Here is a 13,342-nt window from a genome sequence, read left to right on the forward strand (position 1 = left end):
GATGTTAACTCTGGTAAAAAAGGAGGTTGCTTTTTGTGTGTCTGTATGAATTCCCATATGCATGCAGACCTGAGGTTAGTTATGTATATTTTCATGTTTGTTTACCTCCCGGGGGCCTTTATCATGAAGCTACTTCATGATAAAGGCCCCGGATCCGCCAAGGATCCATTCAGGCGGGGTTTAACGAGGGGAGGTTGCGTGAGGTGAATTTGAGTCCAAAGTCGTACCCCATCTCTGAGTCATAACAGAGACATGACACACATATCAACGATATCTCCTATGTCTCTGATGGCAAATAAACATCCATAAATCTGCTTACCAATCCTAGGAAAAGGACCTTTTTCGGCTTAAAAAGTTTTCAGGGAATCATTGGCAGAGGTCACAAATACAAGTAACAATCAACCAGTTTTGATCCGCAGTTATGGATTACCATGATGATCTGCCTCGGTTAAAAGTAAGCCAGTGTTCTAAGAAGAAAATCCTAACGATATGATGATTTTTTGAAATGAACTGCCTTTTCTTTGTGTTTCCGTGTGTCGTCTTCTCTCTCTCTATCCTGCACACTTCTGACTTCCTGTCAACAGTCAGTTTGATTTATTTCTGGCCTGGTGCCTGAAGAATTGTAGTCAGTTTATGAACATGATAACCAGCCTGAGACATGACTTAAACCCATAATTATGTTTATGTTGTACGAGTATTACTAAAGGTGCTTTCACACCTACAGTTTTCTAATCGTGTCAAAAAATATATTGTAGTCAATTGAGATCATTTTAAATCAAATGGCATTTTTTTTAATCAAATTGAGCCCAAGCTGTGTAGGTTGCGTCACTCAGTTCACTCAGTTCACAGTTGCCTCACTATCGCATGAGGCTCTACAGAATGTTCTGTCAGGTGATAGCTATATTACAGGTGATACTTAAATCACTTCGATATCTGACAAAGACAAATTCCACCAGGAGGAATGAAATGACAAGTCTCCCAAAAGGAAGCATGCTGACGAACATAACCCAGTGATTATATAGTTAGTTATTGGTGACTTGACTTGAAATACTGTTTTAAAAAAAAAATGTTTTTCAAGTAATTTACAATCTGTCGTAAATGCGGAATGTAACCACAGAGGCACCAGCTTGTTAGATCTCTTAGAGGCTAGTTTTCTCTGGATGGCAAACGTCTCTCTGTTTGTTGGTCTGTCGGTTGCTATGAAACGTTGTACAGAGATTTGTAGTGACCAGAGGATGAATCCAATGGCTTTGGTGGTCGCCTGACTTCGCTGCTATTAGGTTGACAATAATGGTTTTGCGTGAACTAGCTCAACAAACTAATGACGTTCCCATCTGCCTCTCCTATACAGTCCTTTGTGCTAATTAGCACATGCTAAACTCTATATCAGCATATTAGCGTTTAAATGTTCCAAGAAGAAAATCATACAAATTTGACTAACTCCGAACAATATATCAGATGATGCGTGACTTTTATTTTGAAATGAACTGCCTTTTCTTTGAGTTATCACGTGTCATCTTCTCTCTCTCTCTCTGAATCTTAAGCCTAGAGTTTGTGACCTGACTCACTGCACCATGATGACTTAATCCCATAATTATGTTGACATTATACAATTATTACTGTCGCTACGAGTGCTTTGACTCCTACAGTTTGTTTTCTAATCGTGCCAAAAAATATATTGTAGTTGGTTGGTTTTTGTGGTTATTCCAGTTAGTGTAGTTGTGGTCCCAAGTTAAACAGAGCTTGTGCATTGTGCATGATTGACACGTATGTGCATGTCTAGTGCATGTCTACCAATGTTGAATGCACTTATTGTAAGTCGCTTTGAATAAAAGCGTCTGCTAAATGACTGTAATGTAATGTCATGTAATGTGCATTGGACTGTTGAGCTGGTTAAGTCAGATATGTTCTGCAGTAGATAGAGTCAAAACAAACATTCACCTCCAAGATTTTCATACAAAATGAAAAAAAAACTTCAACCAGGGGATAATCTTCAAATATGTGTTCATCGCAGGAGTGATTTTGCAATTTTGTGACTGTAATTGACGTTTCTTGGTGCACCTTTCTCTCTTTCTCTCACCCTGCTTTTTCAACCAGAGTGACTTTCATACCTTTCCAAGAGCGGGTGTGAACTTGTTGAACTTGGGTGTGATCATGTATTTGTGATTATTGTGTGTGGAGAAATTGTTATCTGTCCTGTGTGATTGCACCTGAAGCCTGTTTTGGTCCCAGGCCAAAACAGGCTTTGTTCAGGCTTTGGCTTTGTTTTGTTTTCAAGTCAAATGAATAGGAAATAAATGATCTGATTAAAAATCATCCTGGCATTAGTAGTTTTAATGATGTTTTATAAGCTGCCTGGAGCTTATTAAGAAGTTCACAGTTCATAATTCTCTCTCAAATATCTATTTCATATTGCCGTGAAAACATCTTCAAACAACTGTATTTATTTAACTTCATGCTGGTGTACTTTCTAAACCGTCCACTCGTAATTGAAATAATAGCTGGACATCACTTATAGGGCGAACAATTTCCCATAAAGTGTATCTCGTTTCAGACAGAAACACATATTAACAGCGCAGGTTATTTATCACTGTTGAAGTAAAAAAACCAAAAAGAAACTCTGGCCTTTTGATTAAACCAGTTCGGAGTGTGTACACACCATATCTGTCAGTCTAACCGATTTTTTTTTTCCCTTTTATTGTTTCCCTCAGAGCCAAGAAGAAGACCAAGCCCTTGAACCTTAAGATCCACAGCAGCGTGGGCAGCTGTGAGAATCTGCCCACGCAGCGCTCGCCCCTCCACTCCGAGCGATCTCTGCGATCCTTCTTCTTCCCTACCTTCATCCCTTCCACACCTCCTGTCCACGCTGAAACACCTTCTGCAAGTGAGAGAACTCTTCTTTTTTCTTTTTTTTTTTTTAATCAGCTCGTGCTCTCTAGCTTTTGTGAGATGAGAGTTTTATGAGAATTGTAATGCCTTTAATATATCTCATATTCAAATCCCTTTGGACTGCATATTTATTTCTCAGGCAATATCTCATTCCTGGGACGTCATTCTGCTCTCGGCTAGATTAAGTCAAAAAGTCTATGGAACTGTAATACGGGTTGATTTTTGAACCTTTCTTAATCTTTAATCTCTGTCTCACCTTGTGTTCCACTTTCTGGTATCAGTCTTCTGCCTTCACACTTTTCCAAAGTCAACCTCGCCACAAAAACCTTCGCCCTTAATCATTCTTACCACCATAACTCTTTTGTTAAGAATATACTTAAGCACAAGTGAACAATCAGGATGTGCCATAATGACCGGAGGTGGTGTGTTGCTGCACATTGGCGGCCTTATTGGCTGATGTATTATGGGAATATTGCGAAAGCCATGAGACCGAGGAGGAGCTGGGGAGCGATGGAGATTGAGTGACTGATGTTCACCGCATAGTGTCATGAATAGCTGTAGACTTGACCGACAGGTGTGTGGGGCACGGCACTGCATATTTGTCGGTGGAGGCGTGACACGGAATAATCACGCACCGTATGCATGAGAGGGCAGATTATAGTCACGCTTGCTGATGTGTGCGTGTGTGTTGACAATAGCAGTTTGAAGAAGAGGAAGAAGAAGAAGATGAAGTTCACATCCTACTGGTAGGCAAGCTCAGGTCACAGCTCGAGCAACATGCATGGACAAACGTCAATATAACAAACTAGGCTTCAATGTCACAATGAAGAGCTGTGTATTGATACTGGGCTAGACAGCATCTGTCTGTTTTCCGATTTTATTTCTCAGCTTTCACCATTTTGTGCCACTCGCTGCTCCACTTTCTCTTTTTTTTTTTGAGGCGAAAAGAACAACTCCATCAATTTTTTTTCCCCCATGGTGCATATAAGCAAATGGAAAAGCAAAAATATACCCAAATATAGAACTCCTTATTACCTACAGGAAAGGCCAGTGCCAGTGTGTTTACCTGCTTGTTCAACCTTGTCTTCTAGATATTAGCTTTATATACAACTTTATATATAATTTGCAAAAGCAAAGTAAACATAGTTTAAATTAATAATTGGTGGTTATGCTTGGCCAACTCAAAGCACTGGTTCTGGTTAGGTCAACACCAGACCAGTTTGCTTTGTTAACATTTAACCGATACGACGACAATGCGGTGCACGAGTGTAGCATTTTTTTCACGACATACAGTGTAATGGTACCTGCAAAGAGACATAAACCTGCTAATGAGGAAAACCGTGGATGTACATGTACTGTACATACAGTAATGCAATGTTACTTAAGGCAATTTACGGATCAAGAACATGTTTAAATAGAGGTTTCAGTTTACAGATAGAAATAAAGATAGGAAGCCAAGTATCTGAATAAAGAAACGTGATATTTGACCCGCAAAGCTGTAAATAATGATCGCAGGCCTGCAGTCATTGGCTGTGAAGATAGGAGTCCTGCCACTTCATAGCTTCCTCAGGTTCTCTTGGAGGATTCCAGACCTTTTTTTTCCCTTCGGTTTTCTCAAATACAGGTTAGATTGCTGCATTGTTGTTTGTGCTGGTGTGGATTACTGTTGTAAACGCCAAGGGCGACATGCAAGTTGTATGATGTCTGAGTATCGGCTTATCTGCAATTGTTAGACGTACTTCACTGTAACTGATCCATCTGTCTGTCAGACAGTTGTTTCTTTTAACAACAGCAGCACTTAGTTCAATAGAAGTTTAGAGAAGTGGAAAATAAGGTTTATTTAAGTTTTTAACTGTCTTTTCTATGTTTGATTAACTGCACATTTTAAAGGTGGTGCAATGACTGACTTTTCTTTTATAGCTTCAATATTTAACTTATTAATTTGCTATCTTTCCATCCCTTAAACCTCTTGAACCCTGACCCTATTTTTTTTAGGCCTCTGTTCGAAAATTGCATAGCCATACTAAAAAGAGTATATCTCTGCAACCACAAGGTGTATTTGAATAATTGTGGCGTTATCATAAAGGGAACACTTCAAGTGAAATCCCACCCCTGGTCCCCCTGAAGCCATGGAAATTGACGGAATGATTTGAGTGAAACACAGGATATCTGTTGAACATATATTATGGTGAAAATGCGGGGGATTATTGCTTTTTGTTCTGCAAAACGCCAAAACGTAAGGTGCATTTTCTGTTCATAATTGATAAAGCGATTTGTGTTGCTGGTGTTTGTTGGCTCATATCTCGGTGATGCTTTGTTGTAGCGGAATCTGACTTATATGTGCAGAATCCGTAGGTTGTCTGCTTTCCTGTGAGCTATCGTGTGTGTGTACTGCGTGAATTAGCACAGCAGTAGAGCCAGAAATGTGGCGAGTGGTTTGCCTAGGGGGCTCTAGATGGATTTTGATATTTGGTAATTCATTTAGTTTTTATTTGAGTTGTGTTTGGGTTGTGTACAAACGGTTTACATATCCTCGTAGCCCAGGTTCTGTTGTTTCATTTGGTATGCAACATCATTATATTCGTTTTTGATGAGTGCATTTTTTTCGATGTTATATGGTAAACTGGGCTTAAGAGGTTTTAAAGTTAAACGTTTTTTTGTTTTCTTGCGGATATACTGATAGAGATGCAGATATATCCAACTTTCCATTGTTTCATTCAGATTAATTATTTCTCCGGACCATCTGCTTGTATATTTGTCCTTATGTCTGTCCATACCATTCTCGTGAACTCAATTTCACAGGAACGCCTTTAGGGAATTCTTTAAAATGTATGTTTACTTACTATTCTATGTTATTATCCAGATGTTGTATTATTTGGTGAAACAAAAATAGAAGGATTCACAGTCCATTTAAGGTGTATTTGACAAAAAAAAAAAAAAAAAATTCTGTGGAGCTCCTCAGATGACCATGGGTCTCCAGTTCTTATTGTGTGTGAGCATGCGGACAAGAGTGTGTGCGCCGCTTACACCAGGCTAAACATTGGTCCCGGGTCTATGTTTGGGATTATGGTATAATGCTGCCATCTCATACGTCAGGGCCCTCCAGCCAACAGCAGCAGTATCGCTCATCGCTCCAGTCGTCTGAATCAAAACAGACGGAGGACCCACAAGACTGGCTGAGGTGACCAAACGCTGTCTGCTCAGGATGAGTCAGTGCCCAGTCGAAGCTGAAACGTCAGCGTCTTCGTATGAGTTTGTTTGGCTTTCCACCTAGAGACACTGTTTATGATAGTCTGTTCATGACACGATGAGACATTACAAATTCACACGAGTGTTTCTTCGCTGGTCTTTGGCACATTGTGGGGTTTTATAATAGTCAGTAAATGTATCATTATTGCAGAGATTTCGTTCTATAACTATTTTTTCTTTCCAACTGGCAGTAATACCGTCTATTGCAGGGGTCACTAGTAGGCGGACCGCGGTCCGGATCTGGACCCAGACGCCGTTGTATCCGGACCCTGGACCTAAAACCGATAGATAATTGAGAATTATTACAGTTTGACGGAGCGCCTATATTTTAACCGGCGCAGCTTTTCTAGTCTTTACGGCACTCGGTCAGTGGTCCAGGAGAAAATGAGAAAAGTGGTCAGAGAGACCAGAGAGACCAGAGTCTTTAACCAACAATGAACAGACTCTTATAGGTTAATTCTTCCCACGGACAGTTTAAAACCAGTGTGTCTCATATGTTCAGAGACGTGACGATTATTAAGAGGAGATGGTGCATAGTTACAAAATCATTTCACCTCAGGTTGATAACAGACCATCTCAAGGTGTCACTCAGAGAGAACCAGGACATTCTGATGTAGCATTTCAAAATTAAAGCCCTTCAAAATTGCAGTGAAACCTTGAGATGGTCTGCTATCAACCTGAGATGAAATGATTTTGTAACTATGCACCATTTCCTCGTAAATCTAATCTGAAATTAGACAAATTGTTTCATGAATGTGATTTGAAGTTAGCTCATGCATGAGATTTTGAAGGGCTTTTATTTTGAAATGCTACATCAGAATGTCCTGGTTCTCTCTGAGTGACACCTTGAGGTGGTCTGCTATCAACCTGAGGTGAAATGATTGTGTAACTATGCACCATTTCCTCTTGAGATGCAAATGTTTTGAAAGTTTTCAGTTATGTACTTTATTTATTTGATTTAACAGTTGTTGACTACACAGAGACGTTACTACTACTAGACTTCTTGAATATATATATATATATATATATATATATATATATATATATATGGCACTAAATAGCGCAAGTTAGATATTATTGTAATGTTCCGGAGGAGTTTTTCTCATTCTGGACCTTTTGGAATTTTAATTGAATACCCCTGGTCTATTGTATTGCCTGGGACCATACTTCATAAAGGAGTGTGTGTTAAATAGAACGTCACGTTGTCCCAATATCTCGTGGCCTTCCTGCCAGTATACAAATGTATGGCTCGCCGTCTGTTTACTTGTAAGCTTGTGTAAATTCTTTAATGAGACTATGAATGGAATTGATCTTAAAGAGATAGAGGGAAACCATTTGTGGTTCAGGAGTTGAAAGTTTTCTGATACATCAAGGAGTCCGGCTGGTCCCCCGGGATCAGACCCCCGGACCTGGAGGAGACAAGAGTCCTTAACTGCCTTTTTGGGATTTAATCCGATAAACAAAAAATGATTGACTGTATTATTGACAAGCCATTGGGGAAACTCTACTTCTTAGTCCTCTCATGTTGCACTTAGGGCAGATTTATATCGCCTCTCAAGGAACAAGTGGTATTACAAGACATAACACCAACACTGAGACCTCTTCACATTCTGTTGATAATGTTAGTTCATTTTTTGAACTTTTTAAACTAAATTCCTGGCCATACCTTATATATATGCATTCCACCTTTAAGTTATAAATACAGGAGAGAAAACTATTAGACCATATCTTTATTTTTTTCTCACTTTTCAACTTTTCACATAGTTACTTATTTTTGGAACAACAAGATACACTTTTTACATATTTGTTTTGCCATGACATGGAATAAAAACTCTAAAGGTTGTTCTTCACATGGCTCTTCTTTGTTTGTTGTAGTATGTTGTTTGGAGCTATGTTGCCATATCTTGACACGCCTTCATGATCGGATAACACCTGGGAATGTTTTTCATTAATTTTGTTTTGCATAGCATTGTCATGGCCTTGCACTTCCTCCTTCTGTCCTGTGACCAGCATCGCTATTTGTTCTCTTTTGTGCCAGGGAACGACATACCTTTTCATATAAACAAAAATACCTGATCTGTTTTAAAGTCATTCAGCAATTCATTACACTGTCTTTGGGATTTAATCCGATAAACAAAAAATGATTGACTGTATTATTGACAAGCCATTGGGGAAACTCTACTTCTTAGTCCTCTCATGTTGCACTTAGGGCAGATTTATATCGCCTCTCAAGGAACAAGTGGTATTACAAGACATAACACCAACACTGAGACCTCTTCACATTCTGTTGATAATGTTAGTTCATTTTTTTGAACTTTTTAAACTCCTGGCCATACCTTATATATATTTCAACTTTTCAAAAAAAAATTGAAAAGTATTCAACTTTTCAACTTTTCACACAGTTACATATTTTTAGGCTAGGTTAGGTCACTTTTAATTGTCCCTGTAAGTAGACTTGGTTTGCAGTAGAAGGCGAGGCATCCATCTCGACACACATTACAATCAACTCAGACAACAAGACGAACATGATAAAAGTACACAAGGCTACAAATCAGTAAATCACTAAATAAAATACATAAGTACACAAACGTTGCTTCTATAGCACCTGTGCGCTGTTCACCTGAGTGATGGCTGCTGGAACAAAGCTGTTTTTATGCCGCTTTGTTCTACACCGTGGTTACTATATACCTCCGTCTAGAAGGAGGAAGCTGAAATTCCCTGTGCAAAGGGTGGGAGTCGTCCTTTTATCCGTTGTAACTGTCTGGTTCACAGGGACTCTGGTGTTAAGCTGTGACTCACCAATCAGCCTGCAAGACCATTTAACAATTTGGTGCAGAGAGTTTCTGTTCTTTAGAGATAGGTTTCCAAACCATGACACCAAAGAAAAAGATAAAATCGATTCAATAAAAGCACGATAAAATAAGGTCATCAAGGTTTTGTCAATGTGGAAATAGGAGAGTTTCCTCAAGCAAAACAAACGCTGGTGCCCCTTTTTGCACATGGCTACACAGTTTGCTTCTAAATTCAGTTTTGAGTCGATAATTGTCCCAAGATATTTGTAAGATTACACACATTCCACTGTCTGACCCTTAATGGATATGACTTCATGTGTGTGGGCATGTCTTCTAAAATCAATTATCATGACTTTGGTTTTAGATATGTTTAATTGAAGATAGATGTTCCTCACCTCAGACTGTGAATCCCTCACTAACTGGGTTGAGCGCGTGTCTTTTGCTTTCTCATTGTTTGTCACCACTGTAATACTTGTAGACACTTTTATTATATGTCCTTTCTTTCCATAGAATATGTAATGTATTTCACGTCTGTGTAGAACATATTTAGTGTTGCTGATCTGACATTAAACCGCAGTGAAAAAGCACAGAGGGGCAAACAGTACCTCTGACTTACTGAAGGGGGCGTGCAAGAGCCCACGGGTCGGGTTCATGCTTGTTCTGTCGTTGTTCTTCTTCTACACTTCTCTTCTTCTTCTTATATTTTGCTTTGACCACAAAAATGTAAGATTATATAGTCAAGCTTAAAAATGTGACCAAATCAACAGCAATTCAACGTCGGACAGGTAAAGTAACCTTCTATGTGTTTGTTGTTCTCTTTATACATCCGGGGTTGTTACGCAGATTATCGCGGAATCTCACGATGTTCGCAGGTGGCGCCCGCGAGCGCTCCGCTTCTGAAACGCTCCCGGTGGGGCAGGTCGGTGGGGCAGGTCGCGCCGCACATGCTCCTGGTGTAATCAAATCTGTACCTTACCTATGTGTGTGTAAAGAATGCTGATATGAAAAACAACCAGTAGTCAATGTGCAAGCTGCCAATTGAATGTTGATTTAATCTTCTCTATCGGGTTCATATATTAGTAAATCTGACTTATGTAGTGTCAGTGCCTCACCAGACACGAACCTCACCGCACGTCACTGCTTTTTACATATTTGTTTTGCCATGACATATGGAATAAAAACTCTAAAGGTTATTCTTCACATGGCTTTGATTATTTTCAGGCCCCATAAATTAGCAGAGACTGAAAAGGAAGCGCATACCTTGGTTTATTTTAGTATGTTCTGTCGGCCTATCCCTACGCTGTCATGTTTTTTCGAGTTGGCATGATTTGAAAACACCCGGGCGTTTACCTTTATTTGTACTTTCTTTTGTTGTATCTTGAAGAACAAGATTACAGTCAATCTTGTCAGGTTTCGTTTGTGTCCACCAATCATTGTCCTGGGAGGAGCCACCATCAGTATCGGAGGTTTTTTTTCTCATTAAAAAAACCAAAAAGGACGTGCACATTCCTTAGTCATTAATCATACTACAATATTACAGCTAATGTTCGTCCACTGTGCATAATTGAGTATATGATGCACAGAGACCAGAGATGGCACACACAAATATCAATTGTCACTTCCAGGACCCCCAGATTATTTTTCTGAAAACATTTAAACTTGTATTAACTCAAAAGAAGCAATCCGGGCCGATCATCTTTCCATTCTTGGAAGCTAAGTTTCTCTTTTGACTTCCAACGTGTGTGTCTGTTTAAAGGGTAACCATGTTAACTCACATTGTTTTAATAAAGAAGTTGCTCGATAATAATTGCAACCGCAATCTGATTTCATTTCATACTTTTCTACACTACAGTAAGACAGTAAAAGTTGATTACCTTGTTGAGAAGTTGGAGGAGATTCCTGCAGCTCTTCATCTAACAGCTCGCTGTGGCGGCTCCTTCTTGTTACATTACTCACATGCAAAAATTACAAATGGTGAAATGTCTCTTTTTTTGTAGATGCATTTTTGATAAACGATTGCCGAGGCATTGAGGCCCGAGACTGTGCCAGCTTCCCGGTGGCGTTCTGCCATCACTAGTCCACTAGTTAATCGATAGCGGATATGTTCAATCTCTCAGACAGATACAAAAAAATAAAGAAAACGCTAAAACAGCTTTCATACAATTGAATGATTGAATTTGTGCTCATTTAAAGACAGTGTAATGAAATTCTCTGACTCATTTTGTCATGACTCATGGAATAAAAATGTAACAACGCGACATTACACGGAAAAGAGAACACGGAAATATAAACACGCACCTTAAACTCTAAAGCAGGATTCTTCAACGTTTTTCTGGCCAAGGACCCCCAAACTGACAGAGAGATGGAGCAGGGACCCCCTACTATCTACAGTATATTGTATAAAGTTGTGTTTTATATTAAACTGGGCCTAGTGCCATGTATAAACATACCTTGTTATTGTGCATTCAATACTAAGCTATTCAAATAATACACAGGTTCATATCTTCATGTTTTTATTTTAAACATGTGAAATGTACAGGGTAGCCGTGCCACTGCCATTTATGCACCTTGTATGATAATCATGCATACAAGCTATTCAAATTGACGTTTTTATTTTAAACATAAATGTGGAAACGAAAATGACTGATGGCCTATCAGCGCCACTGCCATGCATAAACATACGTGTTATCTTGCATACGATACTGAACTATTAAAATAATGGACAGATTCATGTTTGGGGAAAAAAAGAAAAAAGAATTGTCTAATCAACCAAAAATTTTGCGGACCCCCTGCAGTACCTCTGCAGACCCCCTAGCTGTTGAAGACCTCTGCTCTAAAGGTTATTCTTCACATGGCGTTGACTAGTTTCAGGTCCCATAAGTGAACAGAGACTGAAAAGGAAGTGGACACCTTGTTCTAGTATGGTATGCGTAGTTGGCATAATTTGAAAAAACCTAGGCGTTTACCTTTGTTTGTATTTTCTTTTCTTGTTTGTTGTGGCGTTGACTATTTTAAGGTCCCACAAGTGAACAGAGACTGAAAAGGAAGTGGACACCTTGTTCTAGTATGGTATGCTCTGTCAACCTATCCTTACGTCGGGTTTTTCCGAGTTGGCATGATTTATAAAAACCTAGGCGTTTACCTTTATTTGTATTTTCTTTTCTTGTTTGTTGTGGCGTTGACTATTTTCAGGCCACATAAGTCAACAAAGACTGAAAAGGAAGTGGACACCTTGTTCTAGTATGGTATGCTCTGTCAACCTAACCTACCAACCTAACCCCTGTTTTGTTGTTGGTTGTGTCTTGAATAGCGAGATCACACGCAACGTTGTTAAGTTTCGTCATGTGTTTGTGTCCAATCATTGTCCTGGGAGGAGCTACCATCAGTATCTTTATTTTTTCTAAATAACAAAAACAAAACAACAAATATAGAAAATGACTTTCATACATTTGAATGATTGAATTTGTGCTCTGTGATATCTGTGTTTTCCTGGCACAAAGGGGAAATAAATAAAAGTACAAATAAAACAAAGAAAAACATCGTTGTTGGCAAAATTATTACAACCATTGGGATCAGCCAAGAATCTCACAATCGATGCATCCCAAACTATAAAGATAACTACAACAAGAACGATGTGGGCGTCCACACTGACGATGAACGTTAACGAAATGGTAAATGGTGGCGCCAAGCCCACGCGAAGTGCCGGAACCCCAAAATGTATATTGATGACCTGTTACTGCTGGACATTGTGCAAAGAAAGAACGTCCCGGGGCATGCATGCGACATGCTCTGATTTACACGCTAAATGACAGACAAAGAGACAAACAGGGCTGGATGGTCACTGTTGTTGTCTTTATAGTCGTGGTTTGGACTCTTTAAACCACTTCTGCAAATAAACATGTTATAACATTATATCCACCACTAGGTGTGCTTAATAAACACACTAACATTGCTTTTTAACTTTAAATTCCTCACATTATTCCAGTCAGTAAATGTGTCATTATTGCAGAGATTCCGTTCTATAACTATTTTTTCTTTCCAACTGGCAGCAATACCGTCTATTGTATTGCCTGGGACCATACTTCATAAAGGAGTGTGTGTTAAATAGAACGTCACGTTGTCCCAATATCTCGTGGCCTTCCTGCCAGTATACAAATGTATGGCTCGCCGTCTGTTTACTTGTAAGCTTGTGTAAATTCTTTAATGAGAATTGATCTTAAAGAGATAGAGGGAAACCATTTGTGGTTCAGGAGTTGAAAGTTTTCTGATACATCAAGGAGTCCGGCTGGTCCCCCGGGATCAGACCCCCGGACCTGGAGGAGACAAGAGTCCTTAACTGCCTTTTTGGGATTTAATCCGATAAACAAAAAATGATTGACTGTATTATTGACAAGCCATTGGGGAAACTCTAC

The 13,342-nt window shown here is 39.3% G+C and overlaps 1 protein-coding gene across 2 annotated transcripts in view; it reads left to right on the top strand.

Annotated features, from left to right (window-relative positions):
• The window catches only part of ksr2 (kinase suppressor of ras 2), a 100,419-nt gene that overhangs the window by 47,948 nt on the left and 39,129 nt on the right, over positions 1–13,342 (top strand). For both annotated transcript variants that reach the window (XM_068720807.1, XM_068720808.1), the window contains one exon: positions 2,712–2,884. In XM_068720807.1, the coding sequence (XP_068576908.1) occupies positions 2,712–2,884 (173 nt within the window). The remainder of the gene's footprint in view (positions 1–2,711; positions 2,885–13,342) is intronic.

This window comes from Cebidichthys violaceus, unplaced genomic scaffold, assembly GCF_023349555.1.
Source record: "Cebidichthys violaceus isolate CVI_PGR_0920_01 unplaced genomic scaffold, fCebVio1.0.p SCAF_26, whole genome shotgun sequence".
In the NCBI taxonomy this organism is placed as follows: Eukaryota; Metazoa; Chordata; class Actinopteri; order Perciformes; family Stichaeidae; genus Cebidichthys; species Cebidichthys violaceus.